Genomic DNA, 23794 nt, shown 5'->3' with positions numbered 1-23794 from the left:
AGCAACATTGCCATTTTAGTCACCAAAATTACGAGCACAGCATTCTTTCCCTGACTCCTACCTGCTGCTGGGGTCCTGCCTTCAAAGGTTTCTTTTCTCTATTCTCATTTTCTTCCTTGATTCACTTTTATTTTCTTCATTTTTCTGAAAAGCACCTGCCTTTCTTCTCATCACTATACCTTACTCAGTGACACTCTCTGTGATATTGTGATTTATAATAAATATATATTTTGGTATTCTTCCAAGGTTTCTGGCACACAGCTCCTAAAAACCCTTGGAATTTTCTAAGTGATAAGAGAGAGAAAGTATCTTTTGTTATTCATAACAAGCCTCTTTCAACCATACCTGAGTTTATGTCAACAAGGTGACTTTTGGAAAGCTCCTAAGGATGCGGGCTGGTTGCCAGGGGAACCAAGTTTGAAACTTTCAGACCAACCCCTCTGAAGAGGGGAAGAGGCTGGAGACAGAATCAATCACCAATGGCCAAAGATTTAATCAACCACACCTGTTTAATGAAGGCTCGAAAAAACCCAAAGGACGGGGTTCAGAGAGCTTCTGGGTTAAAGAACAGGTGGAGGTGCTGGGAGGGCAGCACGCCTGGAGAGGGCATGGAAGCCCACACCACTTCCCACATACCTTGCTTTATGCATATCTTTCATCTGGCTGTTGCTGAGTTACATCCTTTTATAATCTAGTAAGTAAAATGTTTTTCTGAGTTCTGTGAGCTGCTCTAATAAAGTAATCAAACCTGTGGGGTGGTCATGGGGACTTCTGATTTGTAGCCAGTTGGTAAGAAACATAGGTAACACCCTGGACTTGTAACTGCTGTCTAAGGGGGCAGGGTGGGGGCGCAGTCTAGTGGGACTGAGCCCTTACCTGTGGGATCTGATGCTAACTCCAGGTAAAAAACGTCAGAACTGATCCAGAATTGCTTGGTATGGGAAAAAACCCCGCCAACAAACTTATGACCAGAATGCCAGAGGTGCAGTATTCTGTGAGCAGACAGAAAACAGAGGAGTTTTCCTAAATACTTCCCTTTCTGTTAGAAGACCACTTCACACGCACAAATCACTTATGAAATGGAATCATTTATTGGGTGTTCCTGATACATTACTTCTATCATGTGGTCGAAAGTTTCTCTCTCCCTTTTTTTAAACTTGGAAAATGTCCCAATATACACAAAAACAGAATATAACAAACCCCCATGAACCCATCAAAAAGCTTCAGTAACTATCAACATTTTGCCATGTTTTTTTCATCCTTCTCCCCAACTCCACCTTTTTCTGTGGAATGTTTTGAAGCAAATCCCAATTGACCAGGACACAGTACATGTTCAAAGTTCCCAACTTATCATTTTTTTTTAAAATTAATTTTTATTGGAGTATAGTTGCTTTACAATGTTATGTTAGTTTCTACTATATAGCAAAGTGAATCAGCTATACAACTCTTGGGAACCCTGTACCAACACTGAGGCCCCGAGGTGAAACTGGAGCCCCAGAGCTGCCACGGGGTGAAGAAAGCAAGGGGAGAAGTGTCATCACTTCATCTTGCTGCCCTCCCTTCACCTTCCCTTCAGAGGATGACCTCTTTACCTGTCTGACCTCACACCTAGTGTCTCTGTTTTGCTCACTGTTTCAGCCACAATAGGCCCTCACTGCTCTTCAAACACTCAAGTTTGCTCCTGCCTCAGGAACTTTGCACTAGCTGTCCCCTCTGCCTGGAATCCTCTTTTCCTGGTTATTATTGGGGCCTACTACTTCATCTCCTTCAGTTCTTTACTCACATATCATGTTCTCAGTGATGCCTTTTCTAACTATCTTATCTAAGATCACAGCCTTCATCTATCTATGTGAAGGGAGGAATTTCTGTCTTGCTCACCGCTGTATCCTCTGTGCCTGGAACAGTCCCTGGCACAAAGTGTGCAATAAATATCTGTGGAATGAATGCATGAACCACCAGTCAATTTGATTCTTTTATTTACATTTGCACTGAAAAAGTAATTTTATTTAAGACACATGATAGATGTTTATAAAAAGAAGTTAACATCTTTGATTTTCTAATAAATAGAAAACCTAATTATGGAGTTGTCTATACTTCTTTAATATGAACTACATGTTTTACTTGCAAATGATCCTTAGTTAGGATACCAGATTTCTAGGACAAATAAAATTGAAGTAGATAAAAACAAAGAGAACTCACAGCCACTCAATTCATGTAGCCTGGCATGTTACAGGAACATTAGAATTAACACACCAATGGAGATGCCCCTAGACTTGAAAAGAAAAGATAGAAACATCAGGTCCCGTATGGTCTACCTCTAAAAAATGTTGTGGGGTGTCAAAGCTTTGTATAATGAACAAATTCAATATGGGAAACCATATTTTTCCTGAGTTCACATTTTGGCTGGACTGGCAGTTCGAGACTTACACAAAGGAATCCCCATGAAGCACTTGATTAAGATCGTATTTCTCATTTTAGACAACATTTTAGACAACATTTACAACAATGTAAACTATACATTTTCTATAAATCCAAAGGGGGGAAAATCCCACCTAAACTATCAACTGGCTTGCTCAAAGATTCCTAGCTACAGCAAGTGGACTCCAAGACATCCCCCACTCCACTTCCTTCCCTATGTACCCCCATTCTAGGTGCAAGGGAAATAGAGCAGTGACTATTAGTACAAGAGGTCCCCTAGGGCTTTTATGCTGGAAACGTCCTGGCAGTTTCTACATCAGGCAAGGTAATACTGCTGCCACCTTACAACACGAAAAGAGAAAATAACACAGAAGGGAAAGGGAGGTGCTCACCTCAAGAACCAGGAAAGAAATGAGCAGAGCAAATGTTCTAGGAGTGGCAACTTTTTCCAACTAAAAGGGTTCCAGTGAGACTAATCTGCTGTATATTTCTCTCTTTTGTTGGCTCTGTACATAATTGTGCTCTGTACTGCAGAGAAGGACTAATAACACTTTTCAAGCCATGTTGGAAGCAATAATAATAAGTGATGATGATGACAACTAACTGGGTACAGTGTTTCACACACACTAATCGCTTCTGATCTTCACCAGAACTCTGGAAGGTGGGTGGTAATTCCATTTTGTAGATGGGCAGACTGAGGCTTAGAGATGTTAGAAGATTTGCTCAAGGCCATACAGACAATAAGAAGCAGAGTCGGGGCTCTGCTGGTGGTCCAGTGGTAAAGAAGCTGCCTTCCAATGCAGGGGACACGGGTTTGATCCCTGGTCGCGGAACTAAGATCCCACATGCTGCGAGGCAACTAAGCCTGCGTGCCACAACTACCGAGTTCGCGTGCCTCAACAAGAGAGCCCACATGCTGCAAACTAGAGCCCACGTGCCCTGGAGAGAGAAAACCTGCACGCCACAACTAGAGAGAAGCTCATGTGCCGCAAAGAAAGATCCCGCATGCTGCAGCTAAGACCCGTCACAGCCAAAAAAATAAATAAAATAAAAATTAAAAAATGTAGATAATTAAAAAATAAATACAACACCTTTTTTAAAAAAAAAAAGCAGAGTCACTTTCTACTCACAACTTATTTCTCTAACAGAGAGATTATGAGGTTGAACCACCCGGGGTAAGGGGCAAAGTCACTGCTGAGTATAGACAGGACAGGACTCATGTACACCCTGCCTGCCCCAGAGCACACAGTTGGCAACTGCAGTTCCTAGACACAGGCACCAGGATCTGTCAATCAATGAGCATATCCGAAACCTGGCTGCAAGTAAGGGAGCATTAGAAGCACGCTTTGGCTACCTTCAGGGGTGGGACAGTGGAACTGGTATTTTGTCTTAGGTTTCAAATGGTCAAGCGTTTGAATACTGAATTCAGGGCTTTTCTCAACCGCAGTCCTGGGCTAAGCTCTTGAGCAGAGGTCCTTGTCTAGCCAGTCAAGTTCATCAGTGTTAGGCCACAGACTTCTTTCCCCAAGGATGAATGCTAAAGAGCTTCTCTGGGCCTTGCTGATAAAATCTTTAAAACACCAACAGGAAAAAAAAAAAAACCAAATGCCCAGCTATTCCATCTGAGTTGGTGAATATCCTGAGAGAGAGACCACGTCAGTACATAAATTCCAGAAACAACAAATACTGTTCTGTGGAAAGAGCAAAATGTTAAGTCTGCAGGCCTACATTTCACAATCACATTTTAGGATTTACTTATAAGTCAGCAGTTTGAAACCTAGAATACACTATATTCTAAAACCCATCAACAGCACTTAGTTTCCAGTTTAGCCTCTGAAAGCCTGTTTAGCCCATTATATACAAAAACATGGTAGTATTCCAGCTATCCTAATCGCATTTCAATGGGGAAAGTCAAGCCAAAATTCCAAAACACAACAATAAGAAATATTTCCCCTTCTCAGCTCAAATGGTCCATGCTGGTCCCAGGAAAGCAGAAAGGACAAGGTAGGTGCTACTGTGCCCAGTAGCTTTACTAAACCCAACTCCTCAGGGTTGGTTCATCCTTCTCTAGCTGTTCTGACCTGGGGAACAAGGGCACTTGCCCTACAGGGTTGGAGGGCAAACAGGCCTAGCTCTGTCTCCTCCAGCACCTGGAGGCATGGACTGAAGAAGAGCCCAGTAACGTTCAGGTTAAAATAACAGGCTTTGGCCTCATTTTCAAACCATTCTTGCCTGACATTCTAAATAAAGCTAAAGGTGCTTGTGTCATTGCAGGATGGGAGCTGAAACAGCTTGGGTCTAATATTGTTCAGCACATTCTGAGAGGGCAGAGGCCCTAACTGCTCTGCTGCCACATCTCTGCACAGCAGTGACCAAGCATCCTGCGGGCTGAACATGGTTCTTCACATAAAACAAACAAAAGTCAAAGCTGTACATCTGTGCCTATACACACAGTAGTCTGGAATGGCACAAACCAACCAGTTAACAGTGGTCTCCTCTGGGAAAAGGAATGGGATGGGAGAGTAGAACAGTAGTTTTAAGTTTCACTGCTTGAATTTCTTTTGAGAAGTACGTTTTTTAAAAATACGCTTTATATGTGATTTACATGTGTAATTTAAAAACTACTTTAAACTATGACAAGCCATTTTAAAAATACTTCAAAATCATAATTTCTCTGAATATATGATGTGATCATAGAAAAAATCAGAAAATAAAAATAAACTTGGATAGGTTCAAAATAGAATGAGCCAAGGAGGATATTATACATTTATACCAGCAGATTCAGCAAACTATAACTCATGGGCCAAATACAGTCCAACAGACAGGTCTACAAGGTAAAACTGGTTTCCGCATTCTTAAAGGGTTATTAAAAAAAAACAAAGAAGAATGTGAAAGAGACACATGTGGTCCACGAAGCTTAAAATTTACTTACAATTTGCCCTCTACAGAAAAAGTTTGATGATGCCTAACGCCTGATATACACCAAGACTATTGTGTCTTTTCAAAAATAGTTTCTGGGCTTCTCTGGTGGCTCAGTGGTTAAGAATCCGCCTGTCAATTCAGGCGACACGGGTTTGAGCCCTGGTCGAGGAAGATCCCACATGCTGTGGAGCAACTAAGCCCATGCGCCACAACTACCGAGCCTGCACTCTAGAGCCCACAAGCCACAACTACTGAGCCTGCGTGCTACAACTACTGAAGCCCGCGCGCCTAGAGCCTGTGCTCCACAACAAGAGAAGCCACCACAATGAAAAGCCTGCGCACCGCAATGAAAAGTAGCCCCCGTTCACCGCAACTAGAGAAAGCCTGCGCGCAGCAACAAAGACCCAAGCAGCCAAAAATAAATAAATAAAAACAAAAATAGTTTTAAATTCCTCTTATAAATGCCTTCAAAATCACAATATGCCTTTTAAACACAATAAAAAATGAGTCATAATACTTAATAGCCTAACTTTTTTTTCCCCTAAACCCACAACAGTGTAAGTTAGCTTATTCAGCTACCACAATCATCAGATTTACTTCAGAAGACTAGTGATTTCCTAAAATCAAACACAACCCCAGGATGGGGAAAGGAACATTCTCCCTCCTAGCATCCAGAAACCTAACCTCTAATGTGCTGCTAAAACGTACAAGGACACATGGAAAAATCAAACTCAGAAGAACTCTCTGAGCAGGTAAAAATAATTTAAAAAATCTAGCAGTGAAGTTAATTTAACAGATGACAGTTTAATAAATTATTTCCTAAACGAAGGAAGGAAAAACATCATCTTTATTCTGAATGAAATTTGTATTCCAATCTTACACTCTAACGTAGAGTCCTGAAAAAGGGAGAATATTTCATTTTGATTACCAAAGACCCTAAGAAATGTACTGAATAAGAATCAAATGCATCCAAATATAAACAGATGTAAATTTAGAACTGAAAAAATAACTTATCCTGTAAACATGTGTAGAACTTTCTACATTAAACCAATGGTTCTATATAATGACAATTCACAAAGAAATCTTCATAATCATATTTAGAATTCTCAGTCCCTACTATGTACTTTAACAGTAATGTTATTTGGAAATTAAGTTCCAACTTGAAAATGTAAAGAATATAAAACATAGGCTGATTTGTTTGTTTAATAATCTTCTATCTTACTTAATTTGAAATGAAAGCAATTCAGAACCTGGCATGCAAAAATTTTTTACAAGGACAGGGTATCAATGGAAAGAGGACGAAGACCATCATTTCAGTGATTTGAGAAAAAACTAAGACAAACATTCTCACTTACCTCTGGAATACATTTTCCTACCCAAGTATGACACAGAAGATACTCTACCTCAATGTCCTGGAGACTGAATTCCTTCTGATCTGTAAAGTTTGCAGCCCCGGCACTAAGTTCCATCAGCATCTTGGCGATCTCGGGCTTTATGGCTGAAGTCAGCCGACTGGCTGCTTCCATGACGTGCTCCTGCACATCTTTGAGTTGCATGGCTGCCTTGGAATAGTGAGAGTTCCTGAACACAGTGCTGAAGAGATCTGTGAGGAAAGTACTGGCACGGCAGAAGACGTTGAGGGCGTCCAGGTACTTGGAGATGCCCTGCTGGATGTCAGCAATGGGAGTGGAGTGGGGCATGGCATGGTGGCAGCTGCCTGCAGCAGTCAGACTGCCCAGGGGGGCGGTGGTGGCCGTAGATGCCAGGGGAGCACTCAGTGCTCGGCCGAGCTCAGGCATTGGGTACTGCTGGTGCTGCTGCACCTTCTGCTTGGACCCGCCAAGCAGGAAGCGCCGCTTGTAGTCCATTTTACTGTCCTGGGCACTGCAGCAATACATGCGGGAACGGGAACTGTCCCAGTGACTGCGAGAGGGTCAAGGTCCTGATTCCTTTTTTTTCCCCCCTAAAACTGTAGCTAGGTATAAAAATAGTGGAGTTCTGCAAATCTAAGTTTTAAAAAAGGCATTTCCATGAGGCAGGTAACCATGTGATCCAATGTAGTTGTGAAAAGGACAACAGGTTTATATAATTAATATTTTCAGTGTAGGCAGGACCTCTGACAAAAAATAAAAGTGTGTCCAAAATGCTATACAAGAAATGTTAGCATTCCACTCTCTTAATAAAAAGATATGCTTGCTGAGAAAAATGTTTACCTAGAATTGCTTTGCAAGAATATTTTGATACTTGTATTTACAATGGCAGAAAAATAACTTAACTTTAAAAAAGGTAATATAATGTAATATAATGTATCTTCAATATACCAGAAAAGTTAGAACCCCAAAACCCACAAGCTGATCAACAGCAATTTAAAAAGCAGTACAGAATTACTTCACACTAAGTCCTCAGTAAGGAAGATCAAATCTCTGCAGAATTTTGACAGAGCCTGCCTGCCAAATCCATTTACCTGTAAAGTGTCTTCTCAATGCGAAAAATTTCCTTTAATATCTTCTGAAAACAAGGGTTTTTTTTTTTAAAAAAAATGGCATTTATTATAAGTCCTCTCCTTCTTTTCTTTTGTTTGCTGAGGTAGCAGTTTCCTTAGAACATTAATAAGAGGTGCTTCCAGACTGGGTTGGCCCTCAATTGTAAAGTCTGAAGCAAGAATGCACAGATGTATTTGTAAGGCTTCTAAGTCATTTCCTGTAAGGGGGAAAAATAAGACAGAGTTAGGAAAGTTACAAGACAGTGAGTAATTCTGGAACATTAACTCCTGAAATGCTATTATCCACAAAGGTGGGCTCCAAATGAATATGAACTATATAAAAACCTTATAAAAGCAGGTACAATAGTGAGAGTGCAACTATGATATGACGACTGTTAGAAAATTCCTCAAGTTGTAGTACAAAAGTAATGCAACAAAAAGTTTGATTCCCCACTAACCACTCCAAAACTCAGGCTGACAAGTGACACATCAAGCAGGGCCTGGACTCATGTTTGTGTTTCCTCCTCAAAGAGCTCACAAATCCACAAGAGGATTAGAAGAGTACACAGATTAGGTGAGGGCTGTTGACAAGTAGCGCACTCACAAAACCTTAAGGGGGATTTGGAAATGGAGCAATGAACAAAGATTGAGAGAAATCAGGAAGGTTGTTATGAAGAAAATGTTACTCGGAGCTAGGCCTTGATTGTAGGATAGGTTTTGATAAGTGCAAAAGGGATGGCTGGGGCTCACCAGATGAAAGGACCACCACAGCAAAGGCCCTGAAGCAGGATGGCTTAAAGTCTGTCCAGGATACCCATCTGGGCTGAAGTGCAGCATACAGAAAGACAGAGCCTGGAGAGGTAAGTGGCTGGCAGGTTTGTAGACAGGATGCTTCTCATCCTCACCCAGGTACCAATTTCCCCTCCAGATGTTTGAAAGGAAGCCTCGGAGGGTGTGCAGGTTCTTACACCCTGGGGAAGCTTCTATAGAACCCCTGGCTCTGGATAGGTGCAAACAGCAAGGTCTGAACACCTCTGGTTGCAGTTTCTGAACCTACAATAGTAGAGTAATGTGATTCTTCCTACACAGCTACAACTAGGTTTACACTTGCCTAAACTATCTATTCTTCCAAACATAACAACAGTTCAAATATGTTTTATTGAATGATACATGCAGTCTATATTAAACTTCAATATACACGATGTCTGTATATAGTTTGGTTTACTTATTGATAACTAGGCTTTCTTTCCATTTTCCTTTTTTGATAGATAAAAATAAATATGTCATACCTTATCACTCATCACTCCTTTACGGTTCTACAATTGCATTAGGAACACAGGAAAGCAGGCAGGTTATAAGAGCAAGAGATGAGAAAAGTGTTATGGATACAAACATATACTCTAAAAGTATAGCAATCCTAACCCAGCTAGCATATAAATCCAACTAAACCAGCCACCATTTGCAGCTCTGTGTTCAAGAGAATCTTGACTCTTAAAAACTCTCATAACCTTTTCAAGAAACAAGATATCAAACAGCTATATGTAAGAAATCTGTTCCCAAATGTTCATTTTTAAAATTCATTACAATAAGGCAATCATATCTATTCCTACCCAAGTGCTCCATTGTTATCAATGTGGCTGTACAAATTCCAACGTACAAAAGAAGCACTCAGCAGGAGTGCTGAAGGACGGAAGGCTGCTCACACAGAAACTGTGTGGTCTGTGAAGGAAAACCATCACCTTGAATTGGCCACAGTGAGTGTCTTGAGCAACCCTGAGGAGAACCTTCCTTTGTTCTGTGTTGTACACTGGTGCCCCTGGCTCTGAGAGTTCACCCTCATTCCTCTGCCAGATGATCCTAGAAGGTCAAGTAAGACCCATATACTTACTAATTTTTTAAAAGTCACCATAAACATTAAACTTTTTTTCTGCTTTACATGCTTCCAAAGTTTATGTAAATGAAACTTGTAATACTTAAAAATATACTTCACCAAATTCATCTACAAATTCAATGCAATCTCTATCAAAACTTGAACTACCTTTTTTACGGTAATAGGCAAGCTGATCCTAAAAGGCATATGGAAATGCAAGGGACCCAAGACGACCAAACGAATATTGAAAAAAATATGTTGGAGGACTCACACTTCCTAATTTGAAAACGTACTGTAAAGCTATAGTAATAAAGACAGCAGAGCACTGGCGTAAGAAATGACATATATGTATCAGTGGAACGCAGTTGAGAGTTTAGAATAAACCCATACCTCTCTGGTCAACTGATTTTAGACAAGGGTGCCAAAACCATTCAGTTGGGAAAGAACAGTCTTTTCAGTAAATGGTGATGGGACAACTAGATATCCACATGCAAAAAAAAAAAAAAAAGAAAAGAATATGAACCCCTATCTTATATCATAAACAAAAATTAACTCAAAATGGATCAAAGACCTCAATGTAAGAGCTAAAACTATAAAGCTTTTATAAGAAAATACAGGGACTTGAAAATACAGGGACTTCCCTGGTGGCGCAGTGGTTAAGAATCCGCCTGCCAATGCAGGGGACACAGGTTCAAGCCCTGGTCCTGGAAGATCCCACATGCCATGGAGCAACTAAGCCCGTGTGCCACAACTACTGAGCCTGTGTTCTAGAGCTCATGAGCCACAACTACTGAGACCTTGTGCCACAACTACTAAAGCCCGCGCAACCAGAACCTGTGCTCCACAACAAGAGAAGCCACTGCAATGAGAAGCATGCACACGGCAACGAAGAGCAGCCCCTGCTCGCCACAACTAGAGAAAGCCGGCGCACAGCAACAAAGACCCAACACAGCCAAAAGTAAATAAATAAAATAAATAAAGTTAAAAAAAAAAGAAAGAAAATATAGGTGTAAATCTTTGTGATCTTAGATTAGGCAATGGTTTCTTGGACACATCTCTTTTTTTTTTGCTGCAACAGACACATATTTTTTAATGTTTCAATAATTATCTCTTCTCGCCCAGTGTTTTCAAAATTGGTTGGCCAGTCAAATTTGGACCAAGCTGAAAGGCTGTCTCAGGGTCTCTATACAATTTAAGGTCTTCTGTAACTTACAGGATTTATATTTCCAGTGATACTACTTTGTTTCTAGCTACCTGAAATGAGTTTTTACTTACATTTGAGAACTTAAGAACAATAAAAAGGCTATCACCTTATATAAACACAATCTGATTAGGTAAATCCCAGTCCAGTTCTGAGGTCAGCTATAGGGTTAGGTGGGTGTGGACAGTATCTGGGCCCCACAGTTTGACCAGTATCCCTGGGGAGTTGTTACCATAGTAAATTGTTTTAAATACGTTGCTTTTTTTTTTTTTTTTAAACCAAGTCCATCAAGTGACACAAACTCAAGTTGATAAAAGTCTTGGCCCTCAGATCCAATCTCTGTCTCCGATGGTGCAGAGGTCGGGAAATTGCACCCTGTGTCCTCAGGCTGACTCCAGACCCTCACGCCATCCTGCTCCTGCGATGGCTTCCTTTGCTGTCACTACGATCACTCCTGCTACTTCAAGGACACGGCTCCAGCAGCTTCATCACTAGGCACAATGAGATCTTCTTCACCTTTTAGTGCCCTGGACAGGGGTGTTATCCTCTGTCTTGGGGACCTCACTGCTAGTGTCCGGCTGGGCATGGCCAGTGCCAGGGTCACAGCCTGGCTTGAGGACGGCCCCCTCCATCTTGCTTTTCCTTGCCGGTCCCCTGCTCAGGACTGTGGTCGCCCTCCCCTCCTCCAGGATGGGCTGTGGGGGGGTCTCCTCCCCCACAGCTCCCTCCTCCAGCCCCTCTGTGTCTTGGCTCCTCTGTCCGGGCTCCTCCTCTTCACTGGCCACCCTCTCCTTCACCTCTGTAGGCTCTTCCGTCTGCTCTTCCGGTTTCTCCTCCATGGGGCTCCCACACCCATCCTCTGCCTCTAGGCTGGAGGCTTGGGCTGGACGCTGGCTGGCCCCCTCCTCGGAGTTCCCCATGGCCGTTTCGTGCTGCTGGGCTACCCCCGAGGCCCTTCCCTTCTCCTCCTGCTTCTCTGTCCTGCTGGGCGTCCTCCTCAGAGGAGGGGATCCTGGAGTCTTGCTCTTGGCTGGGAACACCTCGTCCCCATTCTCTTCCTTGGCACCATCCTCCTGGGAGGACTCCACGGCCCTGAGTTCCCCCAGGTCCCCACAGTCCGACTGGGGCCTTCTGAATCGCCTGGAGGGAGGGCACCTTTTTATGGAGCCCCTCGTCTGCACCTTACTGTAAGAGGGCAGATGACTGCCTTCAGGAGGCTGGTCAAAGCTGACGGGCACCTCCTCTGGCTCGCTGGCCTGAGACCACACGCCAGGGCTGCTGGGGGTAGAAAGCTGGCTGTGAAATGGTGATACCATGGCCTTGAGTCCGGGACTCTTGGGTGAGGCCCCAGGCAGCAGGGCCGCTGGATCAAAGGCTAAACTGGCCTGGAGCGTCTCGATCAGAGGCGAGCTCTTCACCTTGACTTTAGGAGGGTGGTTTGCATTGGGCGGTGACTTCTCTTCACCATTCTGGCCCAGTTCTACCCTGGGGAGGAACAGAGAGAGGGAGCAGGGCAGTTTCCTTCTTGTTGGTTTACTGGCTGGTGTCTCCTTTGCAGCGGCTGCCTGTTCCCTGAATCGCTCGGCCAGCTGGGCCACCGAGGGGGGCGCCGAGTCGTCCACACTGGCGTTGGTCTCTGCCGGCCTTTCCTCCATGTCCTCCAGGTGCCAACTCGGCAGTGGCTGCACGCGCTCACTCTGGCCAGGGCTCGTGATCCCTGCTCTCTGCTCGGCTCCCATCGGGCTGGGTTTGGCTGCAGCAGGCACAGCGCAAGTGGGCGGCTGCATGCCCGGCTTGCTGGCTGCAGAATGCCCTGGCCGCCCGGGCCCTGTGCTAGGGGAGGGGGGAGGAGGGAGGGGGGAGGAGGGAGGAGGGAGGAGGGAGGAGGGAGGAGGGAGGAGGGAGGGGAGGAGAGGGGGGAGGAGAGGGGGAGGGGGAGCTGGATATGACATCTTAAAGCACAAACAACAAAAGAAGAAATAGATAAACTGGACTTCATCAAAACTAAAAACGTTTGTGCATCAAAGGTCACTATAAAGGTGAAAAGAAAACCCACAGTATGGGCAAAAATACTGGAAAATCATATATCTTGTTAAGGGTCTAGTATCCAGAATACAAAAAGAACTCTTAAAATTCAACAATAAAATGACAAATAACCTATTAAAAGGTGGGCAAATGATACTAAAAGACATTTCTTGAAAGATATACAACTGGCCAATAAGCAAATGAAAGGATGCTCAACACGGATAGTCACTAGGGAAACACAAATAAACCACAGTAAGATACCACTTCATACACGCTGGCATGGCTACAGTAAAAACAAACAAAAAACAAAACAGAAAATAAGTGTGGGTGAGAATGTGGAGAAACTGGAACTCTCATAAATTGCTGGTGAGAATGTGAAATGATGCTGCTACTGTGAAAAGCAGTTTGGCAGTTCCGAAAAATGTTAAACAGAGAGTTGCCATTAAGACCAAGCAATTCCACTCTTAAGCATATACCCAAGAAAACTGAAAACATATATTTATATAAAAACTTGCACATGAATGTCCATAGCATCATTATTCATAATAGCCCCAAAGTGGAACAACCCAAGTCTATCAACTGATGAATGAATAAACAAAATGTGGTATAGCCATACAATGGCATATTATTCAGCCATAAAAAAGAATGAAGTGGGACTTCCCTGGTGGCTCAGTGGTTAAGAATCCGCCTGCCAATGCAGGGGACACGGGTTCGAGCCCTAGTCCGGGAGGATCCCACATGCCGCAGAGCAACTAAGGCCGTGTGCCACAACTACTGAAGCCCGTGCACCTAGAGCCCGTGCTCTGCAATGGGAGAGGCCACCGCAACGAGAGGCCCATGCACCGCAACAAAGAGTGGCCCCTGCTCGCCGCAACTAGAGAAAGCCCGCGCACAGCAACAAATACCCAATGCAGCCAAAAATAAATAAACAAATAAATAAATTTATTAAAAAAAAAAAAAGAATGAAGTATTGATAAATGCTACAGTGTGGCTGAACCTTGAAGACATTATGGTAAGAGAAAGAAGCCAGAAACAGAAGGTCATATACTGTGAGATTCCATTGATATGAAACATCCAGATAAAGCAAATCCGTAGAGACAGATAAAAGTAGATCAGTGGTTGCCAGGAGTTGAGGAGAGGAAGGGAATGGGGAGTGACTATTAATTAATACAGAGTTTCTTTCTGAGGTGATGAAGACATTCTAGAATTAGATGGTGGTGATGGTTGCACAATTTTGTTACTGTACTAAGACTCACTGAATTTCACACTTTAAAATGGTGAATTTTATGGTATGAGAATTATATATCAATTAAAAAGGAGAGAAATAGGGAAAAATATATACTACTGGCCTCCAGAAATGTCTATTTAGAATAGATGAACATCTGCTACATCTAAAAAATGATTTACTGGGTAGATGGTCAGCTCTGTGGGTGGCTGCCCACTAACCAGGGTGGTGATTATCTGGGTGTTTACTTGGAGATAATAAAATCAAGCATAGTTACTATAATTTGTGTACTTTCCTATGTGTTATTCTTCAGTGAAAGTTTAAGGAAGAAACAAAGGATTAACTAGAACAAAAAGGAGGGAAGCTTGGGTAAGGAAAGTTTCATTCCAAGTGGAACAGCATGAGGGAGGGGAAACCCAGAAGGCAGTACTGCAGAGACTACCAGATGGCTGGTTTCAATCAAATCTCCTTCCTCCTTTACAACAAGCCAGCGGGGCCAAGAATATGTGCACCGCACTACTCTGAAATGTACATGCTTACATGACTAACTGGGGTATAATAAAAAGTTCTAGATGAAAAGCCTTGGCAAACTTTAAGATTCAGATCTAATCCAAAATTATAATTTCAGTACTAAGAAGAAAGCAGCAGATTCATGAAAATAAAAACCTAAAAAGAAAGGGGAGGGAAGTAATGTCATAAAAAATGGCAGAGTAAGGACCTCCAAAAATTCTCTCCTCCATAAAAACAGTGAGAAAACTGGCCAAATTGGTCAGAATCAACTTTTTTTTTTTTAACATCTTTATTGGAGTATAATTGCTTTATAATGGTGTGTTAGTTTCTGCTTTATAACAAAGTGAATCAGCTATACATATACATACATCCCCCTATCTCTTCCCTCTTGTGTCTCCCTCCCTCGCACCCTCCCTATCCCACCCCTCTAGGTGGTCACAAAGCACTGAGCTGATCTCCCTGTGCTATGCGGCTGCTTCCCACTAGCTATCGATTTTACATTTGGTAGTGTATATATGTCCATGCCACTCTCTCACTTTGTCCCAGCTTACCCTTCTCCCTCCCCGTGTCCTCAAGTCCATTCTCTAGTAGGTCTGTGTCTTTATTCCCATCCTGCCCCTAGGTTCTTCATGACCTTTTTTTTTTTTTAGATTCCATATATATGTGTTAGCATACAGTATTTGTTTTTCTCTTTCTGACTTACTTCACTCTGTATGACAGACTCTAGGTCCATCCACCTCACTACAAATAACTCAATTTCGTTTCTTTTTATGGCTGAGTAATATTCCATTGTATATATGTGCCACATCTTCTTTATCCATTCATCTGTCGATGGACACTTAGGTTGCTTCCATGTCCTGGCTATTGTAAATAGTGCTGCAATGAACATTGTGGTACATGACTCAGAATCAACTTTTTAAAGACTCTAGAAATTAACAGGATTGAAGCAAACTGGGGAGCATTTATTCAAGAGAAATGGCTGAATCTCAGTGAGAATACAGTAGTACCCCCATCCATGGAGGATATGTTCCAAGACCCCCAGTGGATGCCTGAAACCTCGGGTAGCATATACAGCGTGGATACACTGGACAAAGGGATGATACATGTTCCAGGCGGGATGGAACAGGACAGCATGATATTTTATCATGCAACTCGGAATGGCGTGCAATTTAAAACTTATTTCTGGAATTTTCCACTTAATGTTTTCAGGCTGCACTTAACTGCAGGTAACTGAAACGGCTGAAAATGAAACTGTGGATAAGGGGGGGACTACTATAGTCAGCTTTGTAGCATTTTAACTTGATCTAGTTCCATTCCCTGCTCTCTAACTCTATGGTAACCTTGAAAAATCACAGCTGCATTTGCAGTGAAAACCAGAAGGCAGGCAGCAGAACTGGAGGGAGCAGAACTAGGTTAGAGCTCCTTCAGAGTCTCATTCCTAGAAAATTATCATTATCTAACTTATCTGCAGGTTCCCTGGAAGATCCCACTTGCAAGGATCTCTATTTGATCTGACTTGGAACTCACTTGGAGAGGGAAGAGAATCTGATTTCCAGTTGCCACATTATATCATAAAAAATGTTCAGTTTTCAATTAAAACTTAACAAGACATGCAAAGAAACAAGAAAGTATGGCCCTTACACAGGAAAGCAAACAAACAAACAAACAAGAGAAACAACTGATGAGGAAGCCCAGATGTTGGACTTACTAGACAGACTAAAATCAGCTATTTTCAATATGTTCAAAGAACTAAAGGAAACCATATCTAAAGAACTAAAGGAAGTCAACTATACTTCTATTTTTTTTAAAAAGTAAAATCATTAAAAAGAAAAAAAAAAGAACTAAAGGAACATATGAGAATGATGTCTCAGCAAATCCAGAATACTACTAAAAGAGAGAAATATTTTTAAAACAGAACCAAATAGAAATTCTGGAGTTGAAAAATACAGCTAACATAAAAAAATTAACTAAAGGCTCAACAGCAGATTTGAACAGGAATCAGTGACACTGAAGATTAACCAACTGAGATTATCCAGTCTGGGGAACAGGAAGAAAAAAGAAAAGAGTCTCAGAGACCCGTGGGACACCATCAAGCATACCAGCATCATATAATGGGATTTTCAGAAGAGGAGAGGGAGAAAGGCACAGAAAAAAAATATTTGAAGAAATAAAGGCCCCAAATTTCTCAAATTTGATAAAAAGCACATGAATCTACACATCTATGAAGCTCAACAAACTCCAAGTAGGATAAACGCAAAAAAATCAACCTAGGCATATTATAATCAAATTGTCTAAAGCCAAAGCAAGAATCTTGAAAGCAACAAGAGAAAAGCAATTCATCATGTATAGTTGATTCTCATTACTTACAGGCAGTTATAAAAAGTTGCCATGTACACTGAATTAGCAAATACTGAATCAGTACTCCTAGATCCTGTGAGCCTCTAGTCAAAACATTTTCACCAATCAATATATAACCTTGTTTTATGTGTGTTTCTGTTTAAAGACACCTTAGTTAATATTTACTGTTGATTCATTAACAGTGAACTCACAGGTAATGGCACTATAACTCATGCCTGAATGACACTCATCTAACACGTCTTTTCTCTGTTAGGTACCTCACGGCCTTCTTGGGCTTAGGAACACTAGAGAGCACTTCAGCAATACACTTAGGGGCCATTTTAAACAGTGAAACTGCCAACAAAAAGTATAAAAATGCAAAAAATGTGGCACTAAATAGACTATGAAAAGAATACTTGTTTATAGTCTGAGAGCTGAAATGAGAAGGCAGAGCGTCACCCTGTTCATCCCCAGCTGGGGGTGTGCATGTTGTGCAATTCAAATTTTTTGCCACTCTGCACATGTCTACAACTGACCACAAGAGCTCTACAAGTATTGATTTTGTGTTGCAAATAAATTTTAGCCAGTAAGCTAACCTGCAAATACAGGATCTGAGAATCGTGAGGATCAACTATATATAACACTACTTGAAACACTTGTGTTCCCAACATAATGGGATACTCCTCTTTTTAAAAATATAATATAAAAAAACATCAATCTATGAAACAAATAATCAGAGGGTTACTGACCATCTTACAAGATACAGAGGTTCCTTTAAGTACTGAACCCATGGTATATTTAATGTAACAATTCAGCAATTCCATAATGTACAACCTTTCAGGATTTCATTGTGATTTTTAAAGGTTCAAGCATATATACTTAAGGTACACTCTATGTGCCAATTTAGAAGTATATAATTTATAAAGACAAATTTATGCTTTAAGAGAACAATTACATTTGGTGAATCACATTCACTCCTTTTTTTCCCCTTCTAGAACGCATTATTTTAAAAATAAAAAATAACATTTGTAAAAGCTAAACAAGTTGAGGAGTTATTATTCATTAAATTTTTTATTTTAGTGCTAAGCTCATGGTGAAATTTTTTTATAAAAATGCCAATGGATATTACAAATGCTTAAAGAACAACTTAACAAGGTAAAATATATATTAATATCTCTTCACTGACTAGCTTGCATATAGCTGCTTCATCAAAGATGATTCCTTCAATCGAAAAGACAAACAATAACAAGTGTTGGTGAGAATGTGGAAAAATTGGAACCCTCATACATTGCTAGTAGGATTGTAAAATAGTACAGCACTTTGGAAAACAGTTTGGCAGCTCCTTAAAATAAGTATAGTGTTAGCACATGACCCAGCAATTCCACTCCAATGTATATATTCAAGAGAAATGAAAAATATAAATCCACACAAAACTCTATACATCAACATTCACAGCAGCATTATTCAAAACAGTCAAAAAATAGAAACAACCCAAATGTCTATCAACTGATGAATGAATAAACAAAATGTGGTATTGCTATACAACGGAACATTAAATATATATATTATGTACATATAAAGGAATGAAGTACTGATACATGCTAAAACATGGATGAACTTTGAAAACATTGTGCTAAGTGTGAAAGAAGCCAGACACAAGAAGCCACATATTATATGCTCCCACTGGTATGTAATACCCAGAATAGGCAGATCCATAGAAAAAGAAAGTAGATTTGTGGAATGGAGAATCACTGCTAATGGGTACAGGGTTTCTTTTTGCGGCAATGACAAGGTTCTGAAGTTAGATAATGGTGACTGTTGCACAACTCTAAATATACTAAAACACATACGGTATGTGAATTATATCTCAATAAAGCTGTTATTTTCCCTATGTAACTTCATTGCCATTTTCCTTATGTAACTTCTCATTTAACACCAAAAGGTACATAATAAAAAATAAGTTTTCGGGACTTCTCTGGTGGCGCAGTGGTTAAGAATCCGCCTGCCAATGCAGGGGACACGGGTTTGAGCTCTGGTCCGGGAAGATCCCACATGCCACGGAGCAACTAAGTCCGTGTGCCACAACTACTGAGCCTGCGCTCTAGAGCCCGCGAGCCACAACTACTGAAGTCCGTGCACCTGGAGCCCTTGCTCCGCAACAAGAGAAGCCACCGCAAGGAGAAGCCCGCTCATAGCAACAAAGAGTAGCCCCCACTCGCCGCAACTAGAGCAAGCCTGTGCGCAGCAATGAAGACCCAACGCAGCCAAAAATAAATAAATAAAATAATTAATTTAAAAATAATTAGTTTTCCAGAGATACCTTTAATGCCAGACTTAGTTTCCTTTTCACACTTCAATTAGAAATCTGGATTTAAATGCTGCTATCCCAAATCTGGGAATGTGAGTACTGAAAAGGCCCTTAAAGGTCATCTAATTTAAGCCCTTCAATTTACAGATGAGGGAAGAAAAATCTCAGGATACTAAATGTCTTGCACTAGACCGCATAGCGCCCGTATCTTGACTCTCAGAACTCTAAATATATACATAAATATTCTGTTCAGCACCATCCAGACTGACACATTAAGCTACGCTACAGGAATAAATCCTGAAAGGAGTGGCCTAACCTAAGATTTATTTTTTGCTCACATGAAGTTCAAGGCAGCCCTTCAACTTGTAGGGACATCATTGGAATTTGTGTTTTCCACAGTCACCTTAGCACAAGAAAAGAAACTCATATCGACTCTTTACTGCTTCCCACTCTAAGTGACACACATCACTTCCCATCACAGCCCTTTGCCAGAATTAGTCACATGTGCTAATGTAACCACAAGATAAACTGGGAAATGTAGGGGGACACATGGAATATTGGGTAAGCAATACAGTCGGTCACAGCTGCCCATCCAGCCCAGCTGTGGGTTGCACGGTTTTTACAAGACGGTGAAAGCAATTCTGATTCCACACAGGAGAGGCTGTTTTGCAATGTGGAGTCCCTACAGTTGCTTTCCAGAGGCCAGGTGATGCTTACATAGGCTGCTCCAGGACATGGTTCTTTGCTGAGTGTATGTGTGCAGGGTGGGGGAGTGGAAGGAGGTAGGGAGGGAAAGGTCACAGATTCCTTTGAGAAACTGTTGACAAAATACTCCATAGTCTTAACACATATCCAAAACACCAAAGTTTTCATTCAGTTTTGGATTTAGAGCCCCAGGTGAAGAACCACCTGCCGTCCACACTCCCCGTGCTTCCCTTCCCTACAGAGGAATGCTACACAAGAGCTGGAGGCAGCAGGTGACTGCTGACACAAAACACAAAACTGAGCCTCTCTTCCTGCACTTAGTGTTGGTCCAGCAATAACCAAATAGGGGAGGCCAAAGGCTCAAGCTAACGCAGTCAGGGGGCACCAAAGAGAAATATATATTGGACCCTCTGTGGGGTTTTTTTGCTTTTTTGCTTTATTTTTTAGTTTAATTTTTTGTTTATTTGTGTTTTGTTTGTTTGTTTTTTGGCTGCGCCACATTATTTGTGGGATCTTAGTTCCCCGACCAGGGATCGAACCCATGCCCCCTGAAGTGGAAGCACACAGTCCTAACCACTGGACTCCCAGGGAATTCCCACATTGAACCCTTTGTATCCATATCACTTATTACCTGTGCACCTGTATCTTTGAGGTGTGGTCCTCTGGCCGTGAGCATCAGAATTGAACTGCTAAACACCAAAGGTGCACCTGTATTAGGATGTCTGTCTATAGGCCATATCAGTGTACAGGGTGTGGTTATAATGCCCACTGAACATGTTATTAAGAATGGAAAAATTTTAAGCAATTTTTTATGAGATGTCATATTAACATTAACTTTGTTAAGACTAGGATGAAAAGAAAGAAGCCAACCAAAGCTTAAGGACTTCCTTTCCTGACATTAGAATCAGAACATCCCTTTTAATGGAATGACTATTAAAATGCTGATTCCTGGAATACAATCCAAATCTAACGAATCAATCTTTGGAGGTAGGAGCAGAGAATATGCATTTTTTACAAGATCCTCAGGTGATTCTAGATGCATGCTATAATTTGAGAATCAAACTGGTCAGCTAAAAACCTGCTAAAAGCTACAAGGATGAGGACACCTGAGCATGGACATCTGAAGTTGCTGACTATACAAACACCACTTAAGGCAACTCAGGTATTTCACCAATATTCCTATTTATCAAGAATCCAGAAAGGGACTTCCACCTCCATGTGATAAATGACTCTATTCCTTAGAACCAAGGGGCTGGTTGGAAAATTCAATGAAAACTTCTGTTTGTATCATAATTGCTTCTAACAAGACCACTCAGGTCCAACAATCAAGCCTGAGGTTCTTCTCCAGGCAGAAAGAACAAACAAGACCCTGAAGAAAACAAAAATTGGTTTTTACTTATTCTTAACAGATCTGGTGTTCCTGTGCTGACCTTTGCTGTAATCAAAACTAGACAGTGTTGAATTCAAGGAAATATCATGGAATTGAAATACCATTCAAGTTCTATCATTTCCAAATAGGATTTTGCCAAGAAACAATATGCAAAGAAGGTGGTGACATCCGTCTAAGGAGTCATCTTCATGGCAGTGATCATAATATCCCCTGACAAAATACTGATGGAAGCTCGGTGATGGGTACACATGAGATTCATCATATTATCTGCTCTACTGTTGTATATGATCAAACAGTTCTGTAATGAAAAGTTTAAAATGCACACAAACAAGTATATAAGCACCTGGATATATCCCTTTTATTTTTTTTAATAAAATTATTCTCAATACTTGTCTTATTGTTTTTTGAAAGCTTTTCCCCCATATTTATCTCCCTGAAGGGCTAAAATATGTTCAATCCATTTAAGGACATTTCTGCTGTGTATTTTCTTAAAAAGAATTTTCACTGGGAAAATATTCACCATTTATGAATCCACTATTCATGCTACATGGAAATAAATATGCATTGTGAAAGATCTCAGAAGTTAGTTGTAGCCAAGACTTGTAAGATTTAAGTACGGTATTCATAAGTTTTAATCCTGCCTAACATTCTCAAACACATGGCAGAAAAAGACATTTTAGTAGATATCACATCTTTTCAACACTACAATAATTTGCAAAAATTCTCAATAGATTAAAATTGAACTCAGACCTGATTACATCATTTAAAGCATTCCTTTCTGCATCAAAGTCAACAGGAATTTGTATTTCAAACGATAACAAAGAACATGCTTGAAACTAGACAAAAGTTAAGTATAAAAGGGTTTTCTTATACCCATAACAGATAAAAGTTTTAAAAAGTGGTCATCCTGAGAAAATTTGAAGAGCTTCCCTTTAGAGATGCAGTGGAAAAGAGAGTGGCCCTGGTGGCTGACTAACTGGGTGAGATCCTGGCTCTGCCACTTACCAGCTATGTGACTTGGGCAAGTTCTTTAACCTCTGTGTGCCTCAGTTTCATCGTCTGTAAAATAGGGATAATAACAGTAACTACTGTTATTGAGTTAAATGAGTTTATACATACAAGGCATGTAGAATAATGTCTGGCACATATTAAGCACTAATTGTTTGATGGTCTTATTATTATTATCATTCCAGTAAGTGAAAGTAACCAGGCTTTATTATCTTGCTTGTCTGGAAAAAAGTTACTGACAAACAAGAAACATCTTGTAAAGTCACCCAATCCCTAAACTGAGTAGAAATCTATGTATTCTAGGGTGGGTGGCATCACATGTTTCAGTGATGTGATAGTTATTATTTGTGAACACAGAGAACAATTTTAAATCCATTTCAGTCATTAAGCCAATAGAGAAAAAGGAGTGAAAAGCAGTCCTGTTGTCAGAAATGGTATGGCACAAAGTAGCTTCATTTCAAGACGACAGGCTAAATAAACAGGCACATATACTTACCTCCCCACCTAAGGTTTCTTTTTGGAGTGATGAAAACGTTCTGAAATTCTGGTGGTAGTTACATAACTCTACGAATACATTAAAAATCATTGAATTATACACTTTAAATGGGTGAACTGTATGGTGTGTGGCTTACATTTTAATAAAGCTGTTATTTAAAAAAAAAAAGTGAACCACTCCATAAACAACTCCTTCTTCAGAGGAAAAAAATACAGAAAATTCTGTCCTCTCTAGACAACAACAATGTAAATCTAAATATCCACCCTTTATAATCTGGGGACACTACAGGAAATTAGGGAGGTTAGGGAAGTTATTGCCCATGAAGTTCAAAGCCCAACCACTTCCATGGTGTTTTTTCGGTCAGTTCAGAATGACACAGCCATATTTAGAAATGCACTCCAAAAAAATGCTTTGAAGATTTTTATTCTCAACATTCACGAATTTAAAGTATCTATCCAGACAAGAGAAAATGCCTGTAAGATTCAGTTCTTAGTTCTCTCTCTCGTTAGGGCTCTACTCTTTTGGCTCCCCTTGTGTTACCACATTAAAAAGAGTGACATGAAAAGATGCTAGTTCTCCTTCCTTTCCTCCTGTCCCTCTGGCCATTCTTAGTTGTCTCTTTGAGCCACTCCCCATCTGACAGACCTGAAGTGCTGTGGCTCCTCAGAGCTCTATGCTGTGCCCTGTTTCTAAGATCAACATATTCTCACTGGGATGATCCCCAAATCCATTCCTCTAGCCCAGATCTTTCTCTTGGACTCCAGATCCCAAATACTCAACTGCCTAATGGACAGGCCCCCAAGTCAAATGTCCAAAACCAACTCTCCCCAGTCTTTCCATATTCCTTCCCTGTCTTGGTGAATGGCATCACCATTAACCTACTTGAACAAGCCAGAA

The 23794-nt window shown here is 41.0% G+C and overlaps 1 protein-coding gene and 1 pseudogene across 2 annotated transcripts in view; both read right to left on the bottom strand.

The window, feature by feature from the left end:
• GARRE1 (granule associated Rac and RHOG effector 1) overlaps window positions 1-7238 on the bottom strand; it is a gene marked incomplete at its 5' end in the record, with an annotated part of 50720 nt that extends 43482 nt beyond the window's left edge. The window contains one exon of the mRNA XM_082366474.1: window positions 6744-7238. Coding sequence (XP_082222600.1) covers window positions 6744-7238 — 495 coding nt within the window. The remainder of the gene's footprint in view (window positions 1-6743) is intronic.
• Window positions 7239-7967: 729 nt separating this feature from the next.
• Window positions 7968-22390, bottom strand: LOC309616209 (capZ-interacting protein pseudogene; annotated as a pseudogene). Its single transcript, XR_014249820.1, has 2 exons — window positions 9562-22390; window positions 7968-8040 (listed from the first exon to the last, which is right to left on the bottom strand). The product of XR_014249820.1 is annotated as a capZ-interacting protein pseudogene (transcript).
• Window positions 22391-23794: the final 1404 nt, after the last annotated feature.

The sequence above is a fragment of the Balaenoptera borealis genome (genome assembly GCF_965194805.1).
Source record: "Balaenoptera borealis genome assembly, chromosome: 19".
NCBI classification, from domain to species: domain Eukaryota; kingdom Metazoa; phylum Chordata; class Mammalia; order Artiodactyla; family Balaenopteridae; genus Balaenoptera; species Balaenoptera borealis.
This window is presented reverse-complemented; position numbering and strand designations above follow the sequence as displayed.